The sequence below is a fragment of the Aedes albopictus genome, unplaced genomic scaffold (assembly GCF_035046485.1).
Source record: "Aedes albopictus strain Foshan unplaced genomic scaffold, AalbF5 HiC_scaffold_265, whole genome shotgun sequence".
Lineage (NCBI taxonomy): Eukaryota > Metazoa > Arthropoda > Insecta > Diptera > Culicidae > Aedes > Aedes albopictus.
This window is the reverse complement of record NW_026917052.1, coordinates 17,834-41,138: the sequence shown is the minus strand read 5'-3', so window position 1 is coordinate 41,138 and position 23,305 is coordinate 17,834. Positions and strand designations below refer to the sequence as shown.

Here is a 23,305-nt window from a genome sequence, read left to right as displayed (position 1 = left end):
CAAAAGATTATGGACGTTAGACAGACATGCTCACATCACTTAGAAAGAAGTCCGTTCCAGGATTGTTCCTGTTATCACTTTCCGCGTCATTATCAACCTCCGGGTGCATTCCATCTGCCCCAGCATACTTATGACCCAAACCCCCTCCGTCCTCGGAAAACGTCTACTCAATCTCAGTTGAACATTATCTTTAAATGTAATCTCAATTTTAACTGGCTTTCGCAGTCTAGGGGATCAAAACGGATAGTTTTGTTCTGCCCCGTTTCGGCACTTTGTATTTGGCCTTTTTCAAGGGTGGACTAAAATAGAAATTACATTGGTATACAACATTGAACACTGAACATATAGCATAAAACATAATATTTGTTATAACATACACTGTCTACCGTTTTTCGTTCTTAGTTTTTGCCGTTTTGTGCATTTGGAGCTTCTTGTATGCCTAGAAGTTTCAAATCTGATTACATTAATTGTTCGGGACATGATAGGTACAACTTACAATTTTAAACATTTATACAATTATTGGTAGAAATTGGGGCACTAACTATTTCTAACGACTTGCACTACACTGTTCTCAGAGATGTTGTTTAACTGCTATTTTGAAGATGGCGTAGTAGTTGGTAAAAAAGCTTTCTGTTTATGGTAACTGTCCTAACTGTTCGAAAGCTCGTGTGGTGGTATTTTGTGTATTGGTTTGTTGGTTTTCTCTGCGAGAGCTCGATGTTTTGACAGTATGCAGAATACCGGCGTACGCTGTGTTGAGCCCGTCTACATCTGTACGGAAGTTGACCGTGTTAGGTGTGTTTTGTATGTGGCACATTTCTAACATGGGCAAAGCTGTTGATCTGAGAGTGCGATCGATAATCTTGGTTCTATCTAATGAGAAGGTGTGTTCGTTGTCGACCATGTGTTGTATGAGAGCTGTTTTCGCGTGTATGTTACCGTCTATTGGGATGTTAGTAAGTTTGTTTATATCAGACTTGTGTCCACTAATACGTTTTTTTTAGATGGTTAGTTGTCATACCAATATAGGTCTTCTCGCAGCTATTGCATGGGATGCTGTAGATGACGTTATGTTGATCTTGAAGTAGTACTGGATCTTTTACCGGTTTTAGGAGGGATCTTACTGTTTTTATGTTGCGTGTTGCTATTTTTATCTGACCGTAGTCTCTTTGTAGGATTGTGGAGATGGTACGTGTGAGCGTTGGGATGTTCGGCATCGATCGGTATTGGACGTCGTTAGCTGATGAATGATTGGGTTCCTGTGAACTGCTGGCTATCGGATTCTCGGTGGATGGTGCATTGATGGTGATGTGTTGCGGTGAGGCGGTGGATGTTGTTGGAGGCGATGGTGGTGGCGGCGGCGGTGGTGGTGGTTGGGATGGCTGGTTGCGGCTGATTGGTTGTGATGACTCTCGGCGGTTGGATGTATCAAGGGGATTGTTGATGGAGCTGCGATTGATGATCCTGTTGATTAGCGCTGAAGGATAATCGTTCTGTCTCAGGATTTGGAAGATTTGGTGTTTCTGCTGTTGTGCTGAGTTTTCGGTGGAGAGTTTCGTCACACGTTGGATGAAGTTTGAAACTACGTTTAGTTTCATGTTAATCGGATGAAAAGAGTGATAGTTGAGCAGGCGGCCGGACGAGATGGGTTTCGCGTACCATTTGGTTTTTAGAGAGTTATCTTCGCATCGGATGGTTACTGTGTCTAAGAAGGGTAGTTTGCCTTCCTTCTCCATTTCTATGGTGAATTGTAGGTGGGGATTGTATTGGTTGAATGTGTTTAGAGTAGTTTGCACCTCAGTTTTTGGCAAGACGAGAAACAAGTCGTCGACATATTTTTTCAACACCAGTATGACAAATCGCAGGTTGGCAGTGACCGTGTTGAGCAGATCTTCCATCACATAATCCGCTAAGATGGGTGATAAGGGGCTCCCCATGGCTGTCCCGAACATTTGTTGGTAGTATTTACCTCTGAACTGAAAATAGCTGCTATCGATGCATAGCTCCACCATTTCGAGAAACAAATCTAGATTGATCTTTGTTCCTGTGCTGATGTCGGACCACCTGTATATTATGCTTCGGATGACTAGTTCCTTTGGGATGTTGGTGAATAATGACACCACATCGAACGAAACCAGAATATGATCTGGTGGAACTGTGATGGTGTTGATGTACTCGACGAAGCTGAAGCTGTCCCTGATGTTGTACTTGCTTGAAAACATCACAGCGCCCACATACCAGCTTTCCAAATACGTAGCAACAATTCTGCAAAATACCTTTTCAAGCAAGTACAACATCAGGGACAGCTTCAGCTTCGTCGAGTACATCAACACCATCACAGTTCCACCAGATCATATTCTGGTTTCGTTCGATGTGGTGTCATTATTCACCAACATCCCAAAGGAACTAGTCATCCGAAGCATAATATACAGGTGGTCCGACATCAGCACAGGAACAAAGATCAATCTAGATTTGTTTCTCGAAATGGTGGAGCTATGCATCGATAGCAGCTATTTTCAGTTCAGAGGTAAATACTACCAACAAATGTTCGGGACAGCCAAGGGGAGCCCCTTATCACCCATCTTAGCGGATTATGTGATGGAAGATCTGCTCAACACGGTCACTGCCAACCTGCGATTTGTCATACTGGTGTTGAAAAAATATGTCGACGACTTGTTTCTCGTCTTGCCAAAAACTGAGGTGCAAACTACTCTAAACACATTCAACCAATACAATCCCCACCTACAATTCACCATAGAAATGGAGAAGGAAGGCAAACTACCCTTCTTAGACACAGTAACCATCCGATGCGAAGATAACTCTCTAAAAACCAAATGGTACGCGAAACCCATCTCGTCCGGCCGCCTGCTCAACTATCACTCTTTTCATCCGATTAACATGAAACTAAACGTAGTTTCAAACTTCATCCAACGTGTGACGAAACTCTCCACCGAAAACTCAGCACAACAGCAGAAACACCAAATCTTCCAAATCCTGAGACAGAACGATTATCCTTCAGCGCTAATCAACAGGATCATCAATCGCAGCTCCATCAACAATCCCCTTGATACATCCAACCGCCGAGAGTCATCACAACCAATCAGCCGCAACCAGCCATCCCAACCACCACCACCGCCGCCGCCACCACCATCGCCTCCAACAACATCCACCGCCTCACCGCAACACATCACCATCAATGCACCATCCACCGAGAATCCGATAGCCAGCAGTTCACAGGAACCCAATCATTCATCAGCTAACGACGTCCAATACCGATCGATGCCGAACATCCCAACGCTCACACGTACCATCTCCACAATCCTACAAAGAGACTACGGTCAGATAAAAATAGCAACACGCAACATAAAAACAGTAAGATCCCTCCTAAAACCGGTAAAAGATCCAGTACTACTTCAAGATCAACATAACGTCATCTACAGCATCCCATGCAATAGCTGCGAGAAGACCTATATTGGTATGACAACTAACCATCTAAAAAAACGTATTAGTGGACACAAGTCTGATATAAACAAACTTACTAACATCCCAATAGACGGTAACATACACGCGAAAACAGCTCTCATACAACACATGGTCGACAACGAACACACCTTCTCATTAGATAGAACCAAGATTATCGATCGCACTCTCAGATCAACAGCTTTGCCCATGTTAGAAATGTGCCACATACAAAACACACCTAACACGGTCAACTTCCGTACAGATGTAGACGGGTTCAACACAGCGTACGCCGGTATTCTGCATACTGTCAAAACATCGAGCTCTCGCAGAGAAAACCAACAAACCAATACACAAAATACCACCACACGAGCTTTCGAACAGTTAGGACAGTTACCATAAACAGAAAGCTTTTTTACCAACTACTACGCCATCTTCAAAATAGCAGTTAAACAACATCTCTGAGAACAGTGTAGTGCAAGTCGTTAGAAATAGTTAGTGCCCCAATTTCTACCAATAATTGTATAAATGTTTAAAATTGTAAGTTGTACCTATCATGTCCCGAACAATTAATGTAATCAGATTTGAAACTTCTAGGCATACAAGAAGCTCCAAATGCACAAAACGGCAAAAACTAAGAACGAAAAACGGTAGACAGTGTATGTTATAACAAATATTATGTTTTATGCTATATGTTCAGTGTTCAATGTTGTATACCAATGTAATTTCTATTTTAGTCCACCCTTGAAAAAGGCCAAATACAAAGTGCCGAAACGAGGGCAGAACAAAACTATCCGTTTTGATCCCCTAGACTGCGAAAGCCAGTTAAAATTGAGAAATCATCCAGTCGAATAATTACGCAATTTAAATGTAATCCTAGTGAAGGATTCGAGAGTGTATAAAGTCGGCCCTGTACCTGGAGCTTGGTCCATTGAGACGTCTCATTGAGACTCGCAATGCTAATGTGATGTGCACCAACATTACGAGTCTCATGCTCAAGGAATTTTTATGTGCTCACAGCCAACTTGTCTCAATCTCGTATTGAGATTTGTGCGTACAGATACTCTGGAAGAATTAGTGCGCCGAAGACATCAATTTGAATTGATGCAATCGCGCAGTTTTATTTACGTTTTCGCTCTTATGAAGACTCAGTGCGCAGTCCAGTGGTGAATTAAATGCGATATATAATGAAAAATACTTGCATAATGTTTCATTATGCAACTCATTTGAGTTGCATTATGAACATTATGCAACCCATATGAGTTGTTTAATGAAAAATCATTACATACAATTTAGTTTGTAACTCATTATAAAACTCGATTTTTTCTGCACTCTAAGTATTTTTCAATGTACGACTCGTGCTCGAAAAAATCAACTTTCTGTAACTTGTTACATAACTATTCTGGAATAAACCAAAACCAAAACACGAGCAAATCATTTGACGATTCGAACAAATATCTTCTATTTATGCTCTTTCCAAAAATTCATCAGACGAAACAACAAATATTGCACAGCAGCGCAGTTGTGGGAGAGACACACCGATCCCGGGGATTTACTTCTACCAAATTTAATTGTTATTTAAATTACACTTCAATTAAACGCTTGACTGAGATGAAAATATTTTTCGTTTCGTCTTGCCGTTTTTGCGTTGTCCTTTCAGCAACCAAACTTGATTGCAGCGATCCTTCGCACTATATACGCTACGCACGCCCCGGTGTCGTCGTAACCATTAGGACAGGAAGGACATTCAGAGGGGACCGGACGACGACGGACGGAGATTTGCCACAGTAGTGGTAATAGCACAACAATCGGGATGCGGATGAATTAATTTCACTCTGGAACAGATAGGCAAGCTAGACGACCATCACGCGCTGTGGGGTGTTTTCAAGCAGCTGGATTGAACTGCGGGAAAGTTGGTACATGAAAGCCAGAGTTTAATAATATTTTAATCCGGATTTAGGAACTCGATCAAAAGGAAGATAAAAGATGTCAGAGTACTTTGTCTGATGTTTTACCAATATGATGAATCAATATAGGTCATATGTATTGAGTTTGATTCAATAATTTATTTTTTGCAACTTCTCATCGTAATAGGCCATTTTACCTCACGCAAATCTGCCAGGAAAAGGCCTACTTTCCCACACCAAATTAACAGTGCTGTAATGGTTCATTACAGCACTGATTTGCGTTGCGTAATGAACCATCACAGCACTGTTTTCAGTTTTGATCAACTTATTGATGCTTTCTGGACGCAGGTTTGAAAAATTGTGACAACTGTACTGTATAACCAGCTATGATCAGATTTCCTTAATCATGGCTATGAACATCAGTGTGCAGTCTGATGAAACAGTTTTGTTAAAAACTATCCTCAAGTGGTAATTTATGAAGCTGCAAAAAACGTTGTACACAAATCGGTGCAGAACTCGATTTTTACAGCACTCGTCGTAATTATCCAACTCGGCAAGCCTCGTTGGATAAATGTACGACTCGTGCTGTAAAAATCTTCAATCTGCACCTTGTTGCGTAAACTACTATTATGCAATTCAGTATCATAATTTCTATTTTATACAACTAATTTTAGTATCATAATAGCATTTATTTCCGAACTGGTTTATTATGCAACTGATATGAGTTGCAAAATAGAAAAAGAAAATAGTTGCATAATGTTCATAAAGCAACTCATAAGCAACATTGTGTAACTCAAATGAGTTGTATAATAAAACAAATCATTGCATAACATTTTGTATGGAACTCGTTGCAAAGCTCGATTTTTTTAGCACTCTTTACAACTCGTGCTGAAAAAATCAACTTTTTGCAACTCGTCACATAAATAACTATTAAGCAATTCACTATCATAATTTCTATTTTATAAATACAAATACCATTCCATCAATATAAGACTACTCATTTTAGTATAATGATTACCAACTTTTCCGTACCGGTTCATTATGCTAATGAAATGTGTTGCATAATGAAAAATCGTATAATAATGTTCACAGTTTTATTATGAATATTATGCAACCCAAATGAGTTGTATAATAGAAAAATCATTGCACAATAGTTATTTATGTAACGAGTTGCAAAAAGTTGATGATTAATCTGGGTTTGTTAGGGGAATATTTGTAAGTAAAAAGAAAATCGAGTTAAGTACTTTATTGGCTAAGTACTAAACACGCGTATAAATACTGGACTCAAAAAAAAAAGTGAGACAATGTACAACTTTTGATTGTGTGCTCAAAAATATTGATTTTTTGGCCAGGAATAGTACATGATGTGATAGCTATACCGTTAAAAATTCATCAACATTTGTTAAGTGTTGGCGGAGATATCGTCGAAACAAAAGACTTATCATTTGAGAACCTTGGGCAAACAAACACTTCAAAAAATATATTTTTTTTACCTGAAACTTTACAAAAAACTGAACCGATTTCAATGAAAATTTTTCTGTACGTAAAGAAGGTATGTAGAAGTATTTAGTCAAAATTTCATTTCTATATGTATCACAATAAGCAGATGTGATTTTTGGAATAGTGAAATTCAAACTAACGTGCCTCTGGAGCCTGCCTTCTGATTACCTTTCGAGAATTTCATTACTTCGAATGACCCTTTACCCCGAATGATTTATCCACAAGCCTACCTGGAGACCCTCCCTGGGTAATTAACGGTGCACCAAGTGGTTGACCACATTTTCAACAAAGTTCTTCCTTGTTGGAGCGTTGTTATTCCTGGTCCTGCTACTAAGGAACATTTTGGTATTCTAACTGCTAATGTGACCGACCATCAGATAGGTTCTTTCAAACATAGGCTATTCTTTTTAGTTATTCTGCTATGGAATATGTTTGTGTTGTAACTGAAAATATTTTTATCAGCTATTTTTTCTTCTTTTAAACATAGGCCTTTCTTTCGAGTTGTATTGTTGGTGGCATAACCACTAATTATTCTTTTTTTCGGCCGTATAATCCGAAACAAATGAGTAATAGAGTTTTTTCCTTCTGTTTTTTCCTTAGATATTCTCACAAAAAAAAAAGACACGGACAACGTCTTCAGCTTTCGGCTGTACAGACTGTTTTAAACTTAACATTAGACAACGAACAACGGAGCATGCACCAGTGGAAACGGGGAAGAAACTATTCTCACGAAAAGTTTCAACGCCCGAAGCGGGAATCGAACCCTCACCCCATAGCATGGTGCGATTATAAGCTTGGTGACCCTAACCGCACGGCTACGAGGCTCCACAAATAGCGTTTATATTCTGATTTTAGCAAAAATTAATTTTATTTTAAGGGAAAATATATTCGGAGTAATGGAATTCGGGGAAATGACATATTCAAGACATCTTTCTGTTACAATTTTCGCAAAATTTTAAATCTTTCGGTAAATGTCGTAATCTACTAAAGCCTGTATCCGCAATAATCGGGACACAGAAGTACGGCTGTAGCTCTGTAATGAATCGGTAAAATTGGCCAAATAATTGACTGAAAACTCTTTGGGGTATGTTTATTATTTGTGCCAAATTTCATAAAAAATGATGCATTACTTTTAACTGTGGATGAAAAACAAACAGACGTGGTTTTGAGCATTTTGTACAATCATGACCAATTTTCATTCGCATAGTAGATGGTTTTTTAACGCTACAGTTTAAAGTTCTGTGATGATAATTATGAAATTTCGTTAGCAGTTATGATACTTATAGAAACACTTTCCTGTAAAATTTCATCTCCTTTGATCAATTGGTTTGAAAGCTACTGGTGTTGATAGGGATGAGTGTTAGTGAAAATTTGTCGTGTTTTTCATTTGCTATGTTTGCCTATTCATAACTTTTGAATTTCTCTACCAATTTTCATGAAATTTTCACAGAAGGTAGTTGATTATGTGTATATTATGTATCCAAAATTTGATGATTATTGGTAAAGTACTTTCAATAGTACAATCGGTACAATAAAGGGTGCTGACTAATTGCTGTCTGAGGGGCTAAAATCACGTTCAGTCCCAATACATGTTTCGATTATAAAATAGTTGATAGTGCATCGATTTTTTTGAAATTTAGCCCATGCAACAAATGTAGATTGAGAGGTTTGTGTTGAAAATTTCAACCATTTCGTTTGACGAATTTAAAAATTGCAGCGCTGACAAGCAAAACTAGGGGCTGTACAAAATTCAATGGCGCACATTCTACTCTGTCATTTCTACAACAAAAAGTACTGCACCGATTCACATGAAATTTTGTAAGTAAGATGAACATATCTAAAGATTTTATTAGGCCAAAATTGAGCAATTTTAATGTATCTATTACAGAGTTACAGCTGTATTTCTGTGTCCCGATTATTGCGGATACAGGCTTTAATACATAGGGCCTCTATAGCTATACCTAAAAATGCGTGGGTATTCAGCATGACCGGATCATGCTGAGGGTGACGGACACGATTCCCGGTCGGTCCAAAAAATTTTCGTAAAAGAAATTTTCTTATCTTCCTTGGGCATAATGAATATTCATGCCTGGCATAAGGTATACACATGTAAAGTGGACATTGACAGAGGAAGCTCTCAGTTAATAGCTGTGAAAGTGCTCATAGAACAAAGCTGAGAAGTAGGCTTTGTCCCAGTTGAGGCGTTACCTCAAGAATAAGAAGATGAACTATGATGGCAAGTACTTTAGAGACGTCTGTCCCATTGTTTCGAAATTTCAAAATTAGGGAAGTGAAAACTGTTTTTGACGGCTTCAAGGAGCGGCAGTTCCAGCAAGTTTTGAAAACACTGATCTAGAGGAATCCAGATTATTTGACTTTTCTTAACTAACAAAAACATCTTATCGTGACAGTCGTGGAGACACTGATCCGTTCCTCGTTGCTCAAAAGTGGGAAAACAGAGACCAATAGAAGCATATATTATCGTCGCAGCACCAACTCGAAGTCGTCGCTTGAAACACATGCGAAGTTGCAGGTGCGAAGTAAATTTGAATCTATTTTTTCTGTTGCGCATCACTAAGCTTATTAAGAGCTACAACATGAACTAATCCAAATTGAGTTGTGACATTCCTATGTAGGTTAAAAATCATTTTTTTTATTCTTAAGGTGAAACGGGACGCCGTGTTATTTTTCCTATCTTGCCTCTCTTTCTAACAATTTGCCTCGCGATTTTGAAGATGGTAATCTCGAGTTCTATTGCACTGAAGATGATGAAAAACAATCAGCATGTGCAGTGCAAGTGAGCATACACAATGATAGGTTTTTGTTGCAAAATATGAAGTAGAATCTGAGATTACCATCTTAGTAGCAACAGTGCAATGGCGGATATTTACTCGACCGTCCCGTCCGCCCTTAACCACTTAACCTCAGCTCTTTGTCCACTAGGGCACTTCGTGAGCGATTCCAATTGGCGGCTGCACTTACACTTTGTACAGCGCCTAAATGTATTCTATTGTATTCTACTATATCGAATTTGTTTTTGCTTCTGTGCTGGGTAATTCTCGCTGAGACCGGCCCACTATTTACACCTTGTTTTCAAAAATGTTTAAGGTGCCGATTTTCTGAAAACCCTCGCTAAAAAAGTAAGAAAAATGCATTTGGTTACTCAAATTGATGGACCCCCCGTTAGTTAGAGCCACAACAATTTTTGCAGACCCCTCGATTTTGGTCAAATGGTGGCTCATTTAAACTGTTATAACTCGAAAGTTTTAAGGGCCCATATAGCCGAGGCGGTAAACGCACGGGTATTCAGCATGACCATGCTGAGGGTGACGGGTTCGATTCCCGGTCGGCCCAGGATCTTTTCGTAAAGGAAATTTCCTTGACTTCCTTGGGCATAGAGTATCTTCGTGCCTGCCACACGATATACGCATGCAAAATGGTCATTGGCAGAGAAAGCTCTCAGTTAATAACTGTGGAAGTGCTCATAGAACACTAAGCTGAGAAGCAGGCTTTGTCCCAATGAGGACGTTACGCCAAGAAGAGAGAGAGAGAGAACTCGAAAGTTTCTCAGAAAACCACCTCAAAACAAATTGTTGTTGAAAAGAGGAAAGATAGAGCTACTATTCACAATAATAAAAAGTTGGGTCGGCCATATTTATTTTGGCCGCAATCATGGATTTTTATACTAAAACATTTTTTTCACCATGAGGGCAACCACCGATTTTCAAAATATTTGCATCAAATGAAAGCTGGGACATTTATACATAACATATCAAAAAATTAGAGATGTATTTTTTTTCTTTCAAAAGTTATCTGCCGTTTTGTAAATCATGCCACTTTTGCGCACTGGGCCCGGTGCCGGCCTTTTACATAAAAGCAAAGTTATTTCGCAGTGTTTACGAACACGAATTTAAATTCTGAGCCCACATGCAGGCGTAAACTCGGATGCTGTTGCATGTCGTTGCCGGTGCGCATGGAAATGTATGAAGAAAACGTGGCATAATTTACAAAACTGCAGATAACTTTTGAAAGAAGAAAAAGACATCTCTAATTTTTTGATATGTTATGTATAAATGTCCCAGCTTTCCGTTGATGCAAACATTTTGAAAATAACCACCGATTTGGAGAAAGAAATGTTTTGGTATAAAAATCCATGATGGCGGCCAAAATCAATATGGCCAACCCAACTTTTTATTATTGTAAATAGTAGCTCTATCTTTCCTCTTTTCAACAACAATTCGTTTTGAGGTGGTTGTTGGAGAAACATTCGAGTTATAACGGTTTAAGTGAGCCACCATTTGACCAAAATCGAGGGGTCTGCAACAATTGTTGTGGCTCTAACTAACGGAGGGTCCATCAATTTGAGTAACCAAATGCATTTTTCATACTTTTTTAGCGAGAGCTTTCAGAAAATCAGCACTTTAAATATTTTTGAAGACAAGGTGTAAATAGTGGGCCGGTCTCAGCGAGAATTACCCATGCAATTTTGTGCATAAAACCCCATTTTTCTCAAAAACTGTACGTGTTACAGGAATTCTGAAGTAAGACTCGGAATCAGCGGGTCCATAGAATAGGCAAATATTCTAGAACTAGCTAGTTATCAAAACAAAGCTTTTTCTTCATCATTTGGATGTTGAACGTTACATACCTAGATAGTTTGAAATATAAAAAAATGCAACAGATAAAAGCTTTTCACCTTCTAAGATTTTTTTATGTATTTTTTCTTTGTTGTGTGATGACCAAAATGGTGTCTTTCTCATGCAATGTACCCAAAATCTTGTTTGCACTCAAACAAGTATAAGTAATGACTGTACAAATCAATTAAAACAATTTCCATCACATTAAACAGAGATTTAGAAAATAAAAGATTTGAAAAATAATTATAAAAATGTTCCTGGAGCATCTGAGCAATAGCAATGTTAGATATCACTCACTGGTGATGACTAATTTGGAACTCTAGATTTGTGTTCATTGAGTTGTGGCTTCGTTCTAAAATGACATTAACCAACTAAAGCATAATGCTATATGCCATTTATGAAGTTAGGGAATAATAGAGCATGTTCGGTGGAGTACTAGATTTGTTGGAATGAGGTAAATTTGTGTATGGTGAGAAGGTAAATTTTACGTTTCTTCAATGAAATCATTTAAAAAGCGGTGGTATAATGATTCCTTGCAAAATTTGATATTGTTTGAGCACAAGTTTGGCTAACTGTGTTGTTGTGTTTTCTCCATTTCTCGCCTCTTCAACAACACAGTTTCCCAAAGTTTTGCTCACGTCTGTGTACATTTCATTGCAAAAACGGACAAAAATTTAGCTTATTACTACAATCTAGTAATTCACTGATTGCGTCCTATTAAAACAACAGTTGTAAACGGAAGCATTCTGGGCTATTTCAGTTCACACCCAATTGACTACGTTAGAGAACCTTTAAACTGTGAATAAGTTGAATAGTAATTAAAACGAATATTGACGAGAATGGAACACTTTTGCATATCAAATCATCTTCATCACTTCACTACTCACGTAGAATTGTTCTTTTCATCTGTTTAGGATTTTTTTATTTTCTTTCAAAATCATCTGTTTAGCTTGTATTTTAAAATTCTAATCTCAGATATTTATTACGCCATCACAAAGGATTATTACATTTCCAGATCTCTATATACACAATGTAGTATTTCTTTTGTGCCATACAACTCTTTAATGGTTGGCTTTCTAAAATGGTCATCTAAATTCTACAAGAAATATACACGTAATCATTGCCAACCCGATCGGGGCTTTAAAATGCTTCACACAAACGTTCCGATTCATCTATCTTCCACGTTGCAGCCTATCAGATTCTCTATACTGAATACTTTCGTGTTGCCATACTTCCGCTTCCGGCTGCTGGCAAAATCAAACCCAACCAATTTCGTTTCGGCGTACGTGTCGACCACGTTAAGGTCCTCGCTTTCGATTGCTCGCTTCAGGCTGGTGTATTTGCCGGCGGCTATCGTTTCAGACATGAAGTTGTCCGGTTCTTCGTAAGGATTCATGTAGAACGATTTTTGTGACTTATCTAAATGATGATCTTGCGAGGCGTTACTGTGCTTATCGGAATGATCTTCGTCGTCTTCGCAGCCATAATCTTCCGGTTCGTGATGAGAAGGCTTTCCCGTCGGACCTATTGTCTCAAAGTCCTTGATGGAGTCCTTTTCCGTAGGAGTGTAGCGGCCATTTCGATCAAGGAAAGACTCATGCTGTACCGGGTCATGATCGAAGCTTTTACTTATGGATTTGTAGTCATCATCACTTTCCACGTCTATCTTATCATCATTCGAAAGATCCACATCGTAAGGACTGCTATTGTCTCTATTCCCGACGGCCGCCGGAGACAGACCTCCTCGACTCAATGCCGAAGAAGACGGATACCGTTCGTTTGCACCACCCATAGGAACGTGATTGTTGGTCTTCGTAATGTAACCACTATTGTCTCTGCTAATTGAACTATTGTTATTATTATTATTGCACTGCAGTCCGTTCACACCGTCTTCGTAAGAACCACTGGGTCCTCCACCACCTTCACTATTGTACCCGTGGAAAAACTTCATCGCATTGGTAATCTTCATGCTGTCCGAATTGCGCGCCAGGAACTCACTATTCTCCATCACTGCCACGTTCAAGTCTTCCATTTTACCCCCGAACAAATTCAACTTACTGTCCAGCATGAAATCTCCCCTGCCCGGTATCCCCAGCCCATCGCCGAACCCGCCCAAGCTGCCATGCGGCGGGAACTGCATCGGTATCACCGGTACCGGTTTCCGTATCCAAAACGGCGCGAACGGGTTGAACACTGCCGGGAAGCTCATTCCCGGCGGGATGGTGGTTCGTTTGTAGCGTTTTCGTCTTCGCAGGAAGCTACCGTTGTCGAACATGTCCTCCGCCAGTGGGTCCAGGGTCCAGAAGTTACCCTTGCCGGGATTTCCCGGTTCGCGGGGTATCTTGATGAAGCAGTCGTTCAGGCTCAGGTTGTGCCGGATGGAGTTTTGCCAGGCGGGGAATTTGTCCTTGTAGTAGGGGAATCTGGGAAAGAAAGAAATATTTGTTTATTTGTTGTACTAGTTGTAGCGAAAACTGCCCTTTTGCCGATCTATAGTTTCTTAAAGCTTATCAAGGTTTTTTATAAGTTTGTTAGATTCCACAAGGTAGATGCATGGCGTACTTGATATCAGATAAAAAAAATCAGAAATTTATCATATCAAATATAAAAAATGTACGTTTTTTTTAGTTTTCTAGACACTGGCGTAGCCACGTGGGGGGGGGGGGGGGTGGTTAGAGTAAACCCCCCCCCCCCAGAGCCAAAATTTGTGGAACAAATTTTCAGTATAAAGCGCTTCACGACGAAAAAATTTTTCGGCTGCTCCGCTATTTTCAAACTGCGAATGCAATTACTCATTAATGTTTAAAAATGTAAGTGTCAAATCAAAAAAGATAACATTGACCGTTGAAAACCCCTCCCAGAGACAATTTCTGGCTACGCCACTGTTTCTAGATATGATTTATTGATAATTTAAAGTCATATTTTTAGACACCAAAGATTCTCTCTCAGGGTTCTGGGACAATCTTTTTCAGGATTCTAATGGGATGTCTTTCATTACTGCAGGAGAATTTCTGTCAGGATTTTAAAAAGGAGAATCTCACTCAGGATTCTGGAAGACCCTTACTTAGGATCACACTCAGAATTCTGAGAAAATCTTTCCCAGTATTCTCAGTAACTCCTCTCAGGCTACTTGGAGATTCATACTCAGCATTCTCAGAATTGTTCACAGAATTTTGGGGGAACATTTCTTAGGATTCTGTGGGAATTGCACACAGGATTCTACGTTCCTTTTCAGGATTCTACGTTAGATTCTTTTATGATTCTGGGGGTCACTAGGTATTCTGCGGGTACTCTTTTCAAGATTTTCTTGAAATTCGGCTATCTGGGACAATCCCCTTTAGGATTCTGGGGAAATTTCTCTCAACATTCTGAGAAATTTGTCTCATGATTCTGGAAAAAAAACCTTGGGATTCTAGGGCTATATTTTTCAATACTTTAGGGCACATTCTTTCAGAATTATCTTTCTCAGCATTCTACGAGAATCCCAGTATTCTGGAGCAGTTCCTCCCAGAAATCTATTTCAGGATTCTGGGAGAATCCCTCTTAGTAATCACGGAAAATCCCTGACAAGATTATGGGAAGATTCCCTTCAGATTCTGGTGTAATAATTTTAAGTATTCTAGAGGAATCATTCTCAAAGTTCTGGGACAATCCCTTTCAGGAGTTTAGGGGAGTCCTTTCAAAGATTCTGGGGAATGTCATTCAGAATCTGCGGTAATTTTTCTGTTTTTTTTTTGTGGGAATGACTCTCAGCATTCCAGCGAATCCTTCTCAAGATATTGGGGGAGTCCATTCTAGAAGCTTTCGTAATCCCTTCCAGGAAGAATGCTTATCTGATTTTTGGAAAAAAATCCTTCTTAGGTTTCTAGATACATTTATCTCAAGAATCTGATCGGACCCTCATATGATCCCTCTCAGGATTCTGGGGGGAATCACTCGTAGAATTCTGGGCAATACCTTTCGGGATTCTGGCAGAATTATTCTCAGCATTCTAAGGAGTTCTACATAGGAGAATACTTAAAAGAATTCTGGAGGAATTCTTCTCAGAATTCTGTGAGAGTATATCTCAGATTTCTTTGGCAATCACCCCCGGCATTTTTAGGGAACCTATCTCATGATTCTGGAGTAATCCTTCTTAGGGTTCTAAGCTACCCTTTTCAGGATTCTGGGTCATTTAAGTTTCTTAGGGAATTCATCTTAGAAATCCGAAAATCTTTTTTTTTATGAGAATCTCTTAGTATTCTAGATGAATTCATTTCAAGAATGTGGAAGAACCGCTCTTGGAATTCTTCTCAGGATTCTGGGAGAATTCATCTTAGGATTCTGGAACATTTTGGGAGAATCCCAAGGGGAAGCTTCTTTTAGGATTCTAATACAATGTATCACATGATTCTGGTAGAATTCCTCTCGGGACTCTGAAACAATCCGTCTTAAAGATATGGAGTAATCTCTCTCAGGATTCTAGGAAAATCCTTAATACAATTCAAGCATAACTTTACCAAACATTGTATGTAACATATGTAAACAAAAAAAAAAAGAGTTTTCCACATGAGGCGCTGAATCTCGTTAAGGGCTACTTGTATCACTCATCTTTGGGGATGATTTGTGAAAAAATATCCGATTCTTTCACATTCCTAAAATGCTCAATGTATGAGTTGTTATGGGAACAGCGAACTTCCCCTCCGTTTTTCTCCGTTCGTGAATTTTGTTAGATATGGTGTTTGGTAAAGTTAGGCTTAAATTCAGAGAGAATTTCTACCAAGATACCGGAAGAGTTTTGCTTTCCTGTCTAGATAATGTCGCTCAGGATTGGTGTAATTATTTTCAGCATTCTGAAGAAATCTCTCTCATAATTCGAGAAGAACTCCTTCCAGAACTCTCAACAGTCTGCGGGAATTTATCTCAGTACTATCTTAGGATTTTTCTTTCGACCAAAAAATATTGAATTTCCTTTTTTTCCAGAATACACTGAGTCACCGTTATATCCATTTATGAATCAGAGTCGCGAAATGTTCGATGTGCAATCTCAAATTTTGATTTAGAATTTAAATAGACAAATAAAACATACCATGAACTTGAACTACATGCAGCAAACGAATCATTTTATAGTTATGTAATATTTTATGTGAAATCATCGATTCAATGCATACGATTAAATCAGCGAATCGATTCACAAAAATCGATGCCTCAGACAGATTTGCCCAATGCTCGTGATTTTTTTTAAAATTTATAATCAATGCTCCAAAACAGCTCATATCCATGTTATACATTATTTTGACCCTGAAAAAAAAAATCATTTCAAGCGTAGTTTGTTAAAAGGACAGGACAGGAGTCCTTCTTTTGAAAGTATCGCTCTTGTGATCAATTCACCTAGTAGTGACTTGAAAATTCAACTTTTACCATATGTGAAGATAGTGTACTGATATTTCAGAAAACCCTTGTTAACGATCCCCAAAACATCAGTTTTTTATTGTAACTTCTAGAACTTTCTAGAACTTTTTAAGAATTTTAGATTTTTGTATATGGTTATTATTCAGTTATTGTACATGATAAAATACATGTTTAATTTAACGATAATAAAGTTGAGTATTCAATTTTTTTTTCAGATTTTTGAAAATTTCAGTTACAAGCTATCATGTTTTACATCTCGATATTACTCAGCATGAGATGCAACAAAATTAACTCCTTTTATAAACTTATTTCATATTTAATTGAAAAATCTTGCTCCATTCTGCCTGTGTAAATGTTAATATGTGTGAAGGCTATTTTCTATCTTCCTGAATAAGCTACAATGCTGCCGTCTTCTGAAGAAAGACGTTTGTTTGTTTACACATTTTCCAGTTCCAATCCGGGTTAAAAAAATAAACAGTAGTTTACGCTTTCTCTATCTTCACCGTTTCCAAAAGATTGTTAGTTATAGGTATCTATACGCGGCACCAGATGCTCAGATGCTTTCCAGTTTTGCACTTTTTAACAAAACATAGGGGCAGAGCCGTAGCGTGCGGTTGGCCCCTGCCAAGGGCGCCAGTCTGAGAGGGGCGCCGAAAAGGCCGAAGGCTTGAAGAAAAAAGGATGCTATTTTTTCTTGAATATTATCAAATTTTCAGATTGATGATATATTTTTTAATATTTAATATTTAATATTCTCAAAAAAAAAAAAAATAAGGTAACACTAGTTTATTTTGAGCAGGTAACATCATGGTAACCTGAGAATTTATCTACTATTTTATTTGTTTAGTTTTTTTATGAGAAATATGCTTTCAAAATTCTAGTGAAAGTTTCTCACTGGGGAATGTCTTGAGAGTATTTCCGAGGATTTTCTTCGTATAAATTGAAATATTGATTTTATTCCTTTAAAAAAATTAATTTATCTAGGAATTTATTCAAAAGTTAGTCAAATGATTGTCCACATATTTCTCTACGGATTTTATTAGATCGTCTTCCATAGTTCGACCGGAATTCTTTCTAAAAATCTTTCAGTGATAAATTTGTAAATTTTCTTCAAGGATACCTTCAGAAACTCTTGCGCATATTCCTTCAAAAAATCTTCATGCTTCTTTTTCTCATTGTATATCACATTTTTTCTAGGGTTTTCCTGAAAAATATTCAATTTATTTCTTTAGAAATTTTCCTTCCAGAATTTTAATACAGATTCCTGCAGAAATACCTTTAAGGATTATTTTGAAACCCTTCAGTAGATTATTTCAGTAATTCCTTCATGGATTCCTATAGAAAATCTTACAGAGATTCTTTGAGAAAATTCTTCCAGGGATTTCTTCAACAACTCACCCAGATTTTTTTTAGAATGTCGTCTATATATTTCTTTAGTAATTTTATCAAAGAAGGTTCTAATATAGCTTAGAAAACCTACCTCCCGAAATTATTTCATGTTCACTAAAGATTTCTCCATACATTTCTGCTGGAAATCTTTTATGAATTTTCTCATAAATGGCTTCAGAAAACCATAAATTTGGAATTCCTTCAGTAATTTCTCTTGGTATTCCGTTGGCAAATCTATCAATGATTTTATACAAAACCTCTGCAACAAATTCTTTCGAAAACCTCCCTTTAATCCCTCTAGAAATTTCTCAAGGATTTTTTTATAAACCCTTCTAGAGATTTTTTTAGAATATCTCCATCTCCAAGAGATTCATTGAGCAATTTTTCGAAAATTCGTCCAAGTTATCTTTCGGAAAATGTTCCAGTAGTTCTCCACAAACTCTTCCAGGCATTCCTTTATGAGTTTCTTTACGAACTAATCCAGAAATCCCTGCAAGAACTACTAACATGAATTGCAATGGAAATTCATGTTGAGATATCTCCTAGATATGGACTGAATATTCCAGATGAATTCTTTAGAATTCCTCCATAATTTCATTTAGTAATTCCAGCAGGAAATCTTCTGGAGATTTTAACAAAAACTCATATAGAAATTTCTTCAGAAATTCCTTCTGGTTTTTATCCATGTCCATGGTTTGTCTAATGATAACTGCAAAATTTCTTACCGATCTTCTGGTGAATGTTTTTATTAAACTTCAGAACAATCCTTTAGTTATGTTATTGGAAAATTCTGGTAAAGCCAATCAAACTAATCGATGAAAATTGGTAAAATAGATCGGTCGAGGTTTGATGAAAACCCCTGAAACTCAATTAAGTATATTCAAAACAAAATTCTATTGAACAAATCATCCAGAAAAGAAAAAAAAACTAAAAACAACTTTCTGTTTTGAAGAAATTTATGCATCATTTGTGTATGTAAGGATTCTGAAATGTCACTTTTAATAGTTGTGCTGGTCTTAGTGAGGTTCTTGAAATGCTAAATGTGTTCGTACTTAGCCTCGTATGAAACAAGTAAATTTTGGAAAGTTTTTGGGCGACTTACATTGAAATTCCAAAAGAAAAACACTATAAAAAATAAAAATTTAACAAAAATGTCCAATTTTCGAAGGGCGCCAATCTGGATACTTGCCAAGGGCGCCATAAGTCCACGCTACGGCTCTGCATAGGGGTCTCCACCCGATCAGAAATGAAAATTATAACCGGTTGAGTTTTTTTTACTTATTCGTTTATTTGGAAGGCTCGGGCGCCACATGGGCATAACTGCGCCGAAATCTTTAGTTTTTACAATGATTTTTAATTTTACTTTCCGGTTGAGTTATTATTTCAAAGATAATTTCACAATAGAATGTGTTATAAAATTCGCCGGTTGAGTGTTTTAATAACAAAAATTATAACAATAATTGGCCTATCCATATCACAATTGTAACAAGTGTTGATACAATTTTAACAAGCTTATACCAAAGTGAGATATAAAAAATCAAGAAAGGAAAATAACAATATATCACATTTTGTTATAAAGCAGGTAAGAAAAATTTGGTTAAAATTAAGTAGGGTAAAAATTAACTCATTTTTGGGTAATTTATTTTTTGAGTGATATTTTATTGTTAGTAAAAAAATACTGGCATCAAAAAACTTCTCCACATAGTACATACATAAAACCCAGGGATTCGAACCTAGGACGCATGGAACCTGAAACAGGAACTCGTCGTTTTTATCAGTGAGGCCATCGCAGCACTTAGAGTGAAGGAAAGGACGATACAAGCTGAAATGGTTCATCGTATTGCTAGCTCCTCTATAAATAGACGCTGATCCATCATACAAGAAAAGGAAAGTATGACGTCATCATGCGCGTAACCCAAAGCGTAACCTATGGGGCCCCTCAACTTCAATGTCTTGCGCGCTTGTTGTGCACTACAGCCAGCGTGCACGACTTCGGAGCTGGGGGGCAAATCACTGTAATTACACCAGTTACACGCATGAAATTGATCACAATTTCATTTTCGTGTCTTCAACTAGCTAGCTAGCTAGCTAGATAGCTGATGGCTTTCAAATATTGGAAAGCGTGAAACTTACCACTACTTTCGTCAAATTCAGAGTTTCTGTATAGAATATTTATTTATTTAGTTTACCCTGATAAAAAATATCATAAAAATACGATAAATTTTATTGTTACAACACTATTTTTTTCGAAAAATATTCACCATTAAACGTATTGTAATTTATACGGCACACTCACCATCACCCCTATTGTTCTATATCATTCGGCGAATGGTAAATGGCACTTTTACAATAAAAAATTGTGGTCGACCTTTTCGCGAAAAACAATAGAATGTATTGTGTTTTTATGAGACACTAGCTGTCCCGGCAGACGTTGTACTGCCATTTTGGTGGTAATTGTTTGACAACTAATGTGGGCTTATTTTGCACCGCACTCTAGATTGGTTTAATTGCGATCGCTTCGAATTTCTTCCCCTCTCATATGAATTTCAGTAATTTTACAATTGGTTTTCTTCCAAGTGGATTTTCGTAACTTTTTCTACTTATAAACACTGCCATCATGAATACGAATTCAATTGTTCAAGAGTCATGCTGATCAGTTCATCAGTTCTTGAGTTTTGTTGCCTCAAAGGAACTTCAAACTCATTTTTGTATATATAGATTTTTAGGGCAATTTTCAAAAGAAAACAATATATGTTACTGTTTTTTCATTGTTCTTACAATACAAATACAATTAATTGAATGGCGTCAAATGAATCGTTGTTACAATAAAAATACAATAATATTTGTTGTTATTTGTAAGCAGTTTTCGCTTTTGAAAATCCATAGAATTTATATTTCCTGCTAACATTTATATCCAGCATTTACGAGCACTAATGGCCGCCAGAATGATGTGCACATTTTATGGTAAGAATCAAACACTCTGATGTCTGTCTGGTATGTGTTGCTTGGCAGCTGTTGATAAGATCTATCATCAATCTTTTCAAATAACTGCCAAATATCACAAGCCAGACCTCAGGTCGTATGATCCACACCATAAATCGTTCACAATTCATGTAACCATTAGTATCTGTAAATGCTGAAGAAAAATGCTACCGAGAAATATGAATTCTTTGGTTTTTCAAAGGCGAAATCTGTTTACATAACAACAAATATTATTGCATGTTTATTTTAATATCGGTTCAATTGACCCCATTGGACAAATTGTATGTGTATTGTTATCAATGGTAGTTTACTAGATTCCTTTAATTTATTGGAAAGCATTAGAAATATCATTGTTCATCTTATTCTTGTTGTAACGTCCTCACTTGGCTAAAATCTGCTTTTCAGCTAGTTTTCTATAAGTACTTCCTCAGTTATTCATCGAGAGCTTCCTCTGCCAACACGGCTTGACGTCTGTCAGTCGTTGTAATTTTAGCGAATAACATTCGATAACCGAAACATCTACTGTACTCAAATTTAAAACGAAAACTATAAAAAAATATGACAAGTGATTTTGTATTTGATTATACAAACATGATCCAAGCAACAATAATATTTATTGTTATTTGTTTGTTACGAATTGTTTTTAAGTGTAATTGAGAAATAAACTTTTTTTAATAAAAAGTCCATGAGAACTTTGCAGACACTTTTGCAACTATATAAAAACAACTTAAATTATTTTTACTGATTCTAACTTTAAATTATTATAGAACTATTGAAAAACAATCGAATCAATTAGTCACTAATAAAGCTAATGTTCACTTATTGTACGAACTATATGGGCTTGATTTCTATTGTAAAAAGTAACAATATATCTACTATGTGTTTTATTGTGAACAATAAAACCAGTCATATGTTAATAATATTTACCATGTAATGAATGGTCATTTTTTATCCGGGTGAAAGTTTCGGAAGAGTGTATTTGCAGTGATGACACGGAGGCATCGGAAGAGAGCTCGAGGATACCAATAGATTCGACCCTAACGCTCTTGATGTGTGCGTTTCATCAAAACCGGATTCGAGCGATTCAACAATCTTTCTGACCCGTCTTCTGTCCTCGTCTACTGTCCTCATCTTCGTCGGCCGTGGCATCGGCGGATCACCTGGACCATCATTTGCGTTAGCTGGTGGCGCTTGCGGTGTGAAATGTCCAGATGTGAACACTGGACGTAGCTCGAATTCCCCGAAAACAACAAGCACGTCGATGCAACCGGTGGATCCACCGACCTGGATGCAGTCACGACCTGGACACGCCCTGCTCATCTTCATTATTTGTTCCACGCAACCTGGAACTATCTGTGGACAATGCATATGAATAAAACTTATTTTTGACAATCATTTTATGCAACATTTTAATTTATTGTTATTCCAAAGCCAATTCATAATCAAAAAAATTTCATTATTCTTATAAATAGGAACTATGTGTCTCTCCATTGAAATCCCATCAACTGAATTTTAAAAGGCAAAAGGTTCGCACATAAAATTCATCTTGTTTGAGTTGGCGAAGTTTCGATAATGCTGCACTTACTTTTTAAGGGCAAAAGCAATTAGTCACAATCTAAGTGCAGGGTACTTAAATTTAAAATGTTGATTTATCTGAGTGTATCCTTCGTTCAAGGTAGTGTCAAAAAAATCAACAACAGAGATTTGACATTTTCAGCACCTTTGTTTATCTAATCGATTTTCATCAATTGACTACTCACGTCGAATTGAGCTGCTTTTCGTTTGCTTGGGACATGTTTATTTTCTTTTAATAACAGTTGTTTAGCTTGTATTTTTAAAATTCTAATCTCAGATATTTATTACGCCATCACAAAGGATTATTACATTTCCAGATCTCTATGTACACAATGTGGTATTTCTCTTGTGCCATATAACTCATCCATGGTTGGCTTTCTAAAATGGTCATCTAAATTCTACAAGAAATATACACGTAATCATTGCCAACCCGATCGGGGCTTTAAAATTCTTCACCTTCATTTT

The 23,305-nt window shown here is 37.4% G+C and overlaps 2 protein-coding genes and 1 pseudogene across 2 annotated transcripts; 1 reads left to right on the top strand and 2 right to left on the bottom strand.

Moving 5' to 3' along the window:
• Window positions 1–266: 266 nt before the first annotated feature.
• LOC115268910 (uncharacterized) lies at window positions 267–2,180 on the bottom strand (annotated as a pseudogene).
• Window positions 2,181–2,223: 43 nt separating this feature from the next.
• On the top strand, window positions 2,224–4,229 carry LOC115268909 (uncharacterized). Its single transcript, XM_062843506.1, has one exon. The coding sequence runs from the start codon at window positions 2,485–2,487 to the stop codon at window positions 3,859–3,861; it is 1,377 nt and encodes a 458-aa protein (XP_062699490.1). The 5' UTR covers window positions 2,224–2,484; the 3' UTR covers window positions 3,862–4,229.
• Window positions 4,230–12,662: 8,433 nt separating this feature from the next.
• LOC115268908 (fork head domain-containing protein FD3-like) lies at window positions 12,663–23,060 on the bottom strand. Its single transcript, XM_029877119.2, has 2 exons — window positions 23,026–23,060; window positions 12,663–13,926 (listed from the first exon to the last, which is right to left on the bottom strand). The coding sequence occupies exons 1-2, from the start codon at window positions 23,058–23,060 to the stop codon at window positions 12,672–12,674; spliced, it is 1,290 nt and encodes a 429-aa protein (XP_029732979.2). The 3' UTR covers window positions 12,663–12,671.
• Between the last annotated feature and the right edge of the window lie 245 nt (window positions 23,061–23,305).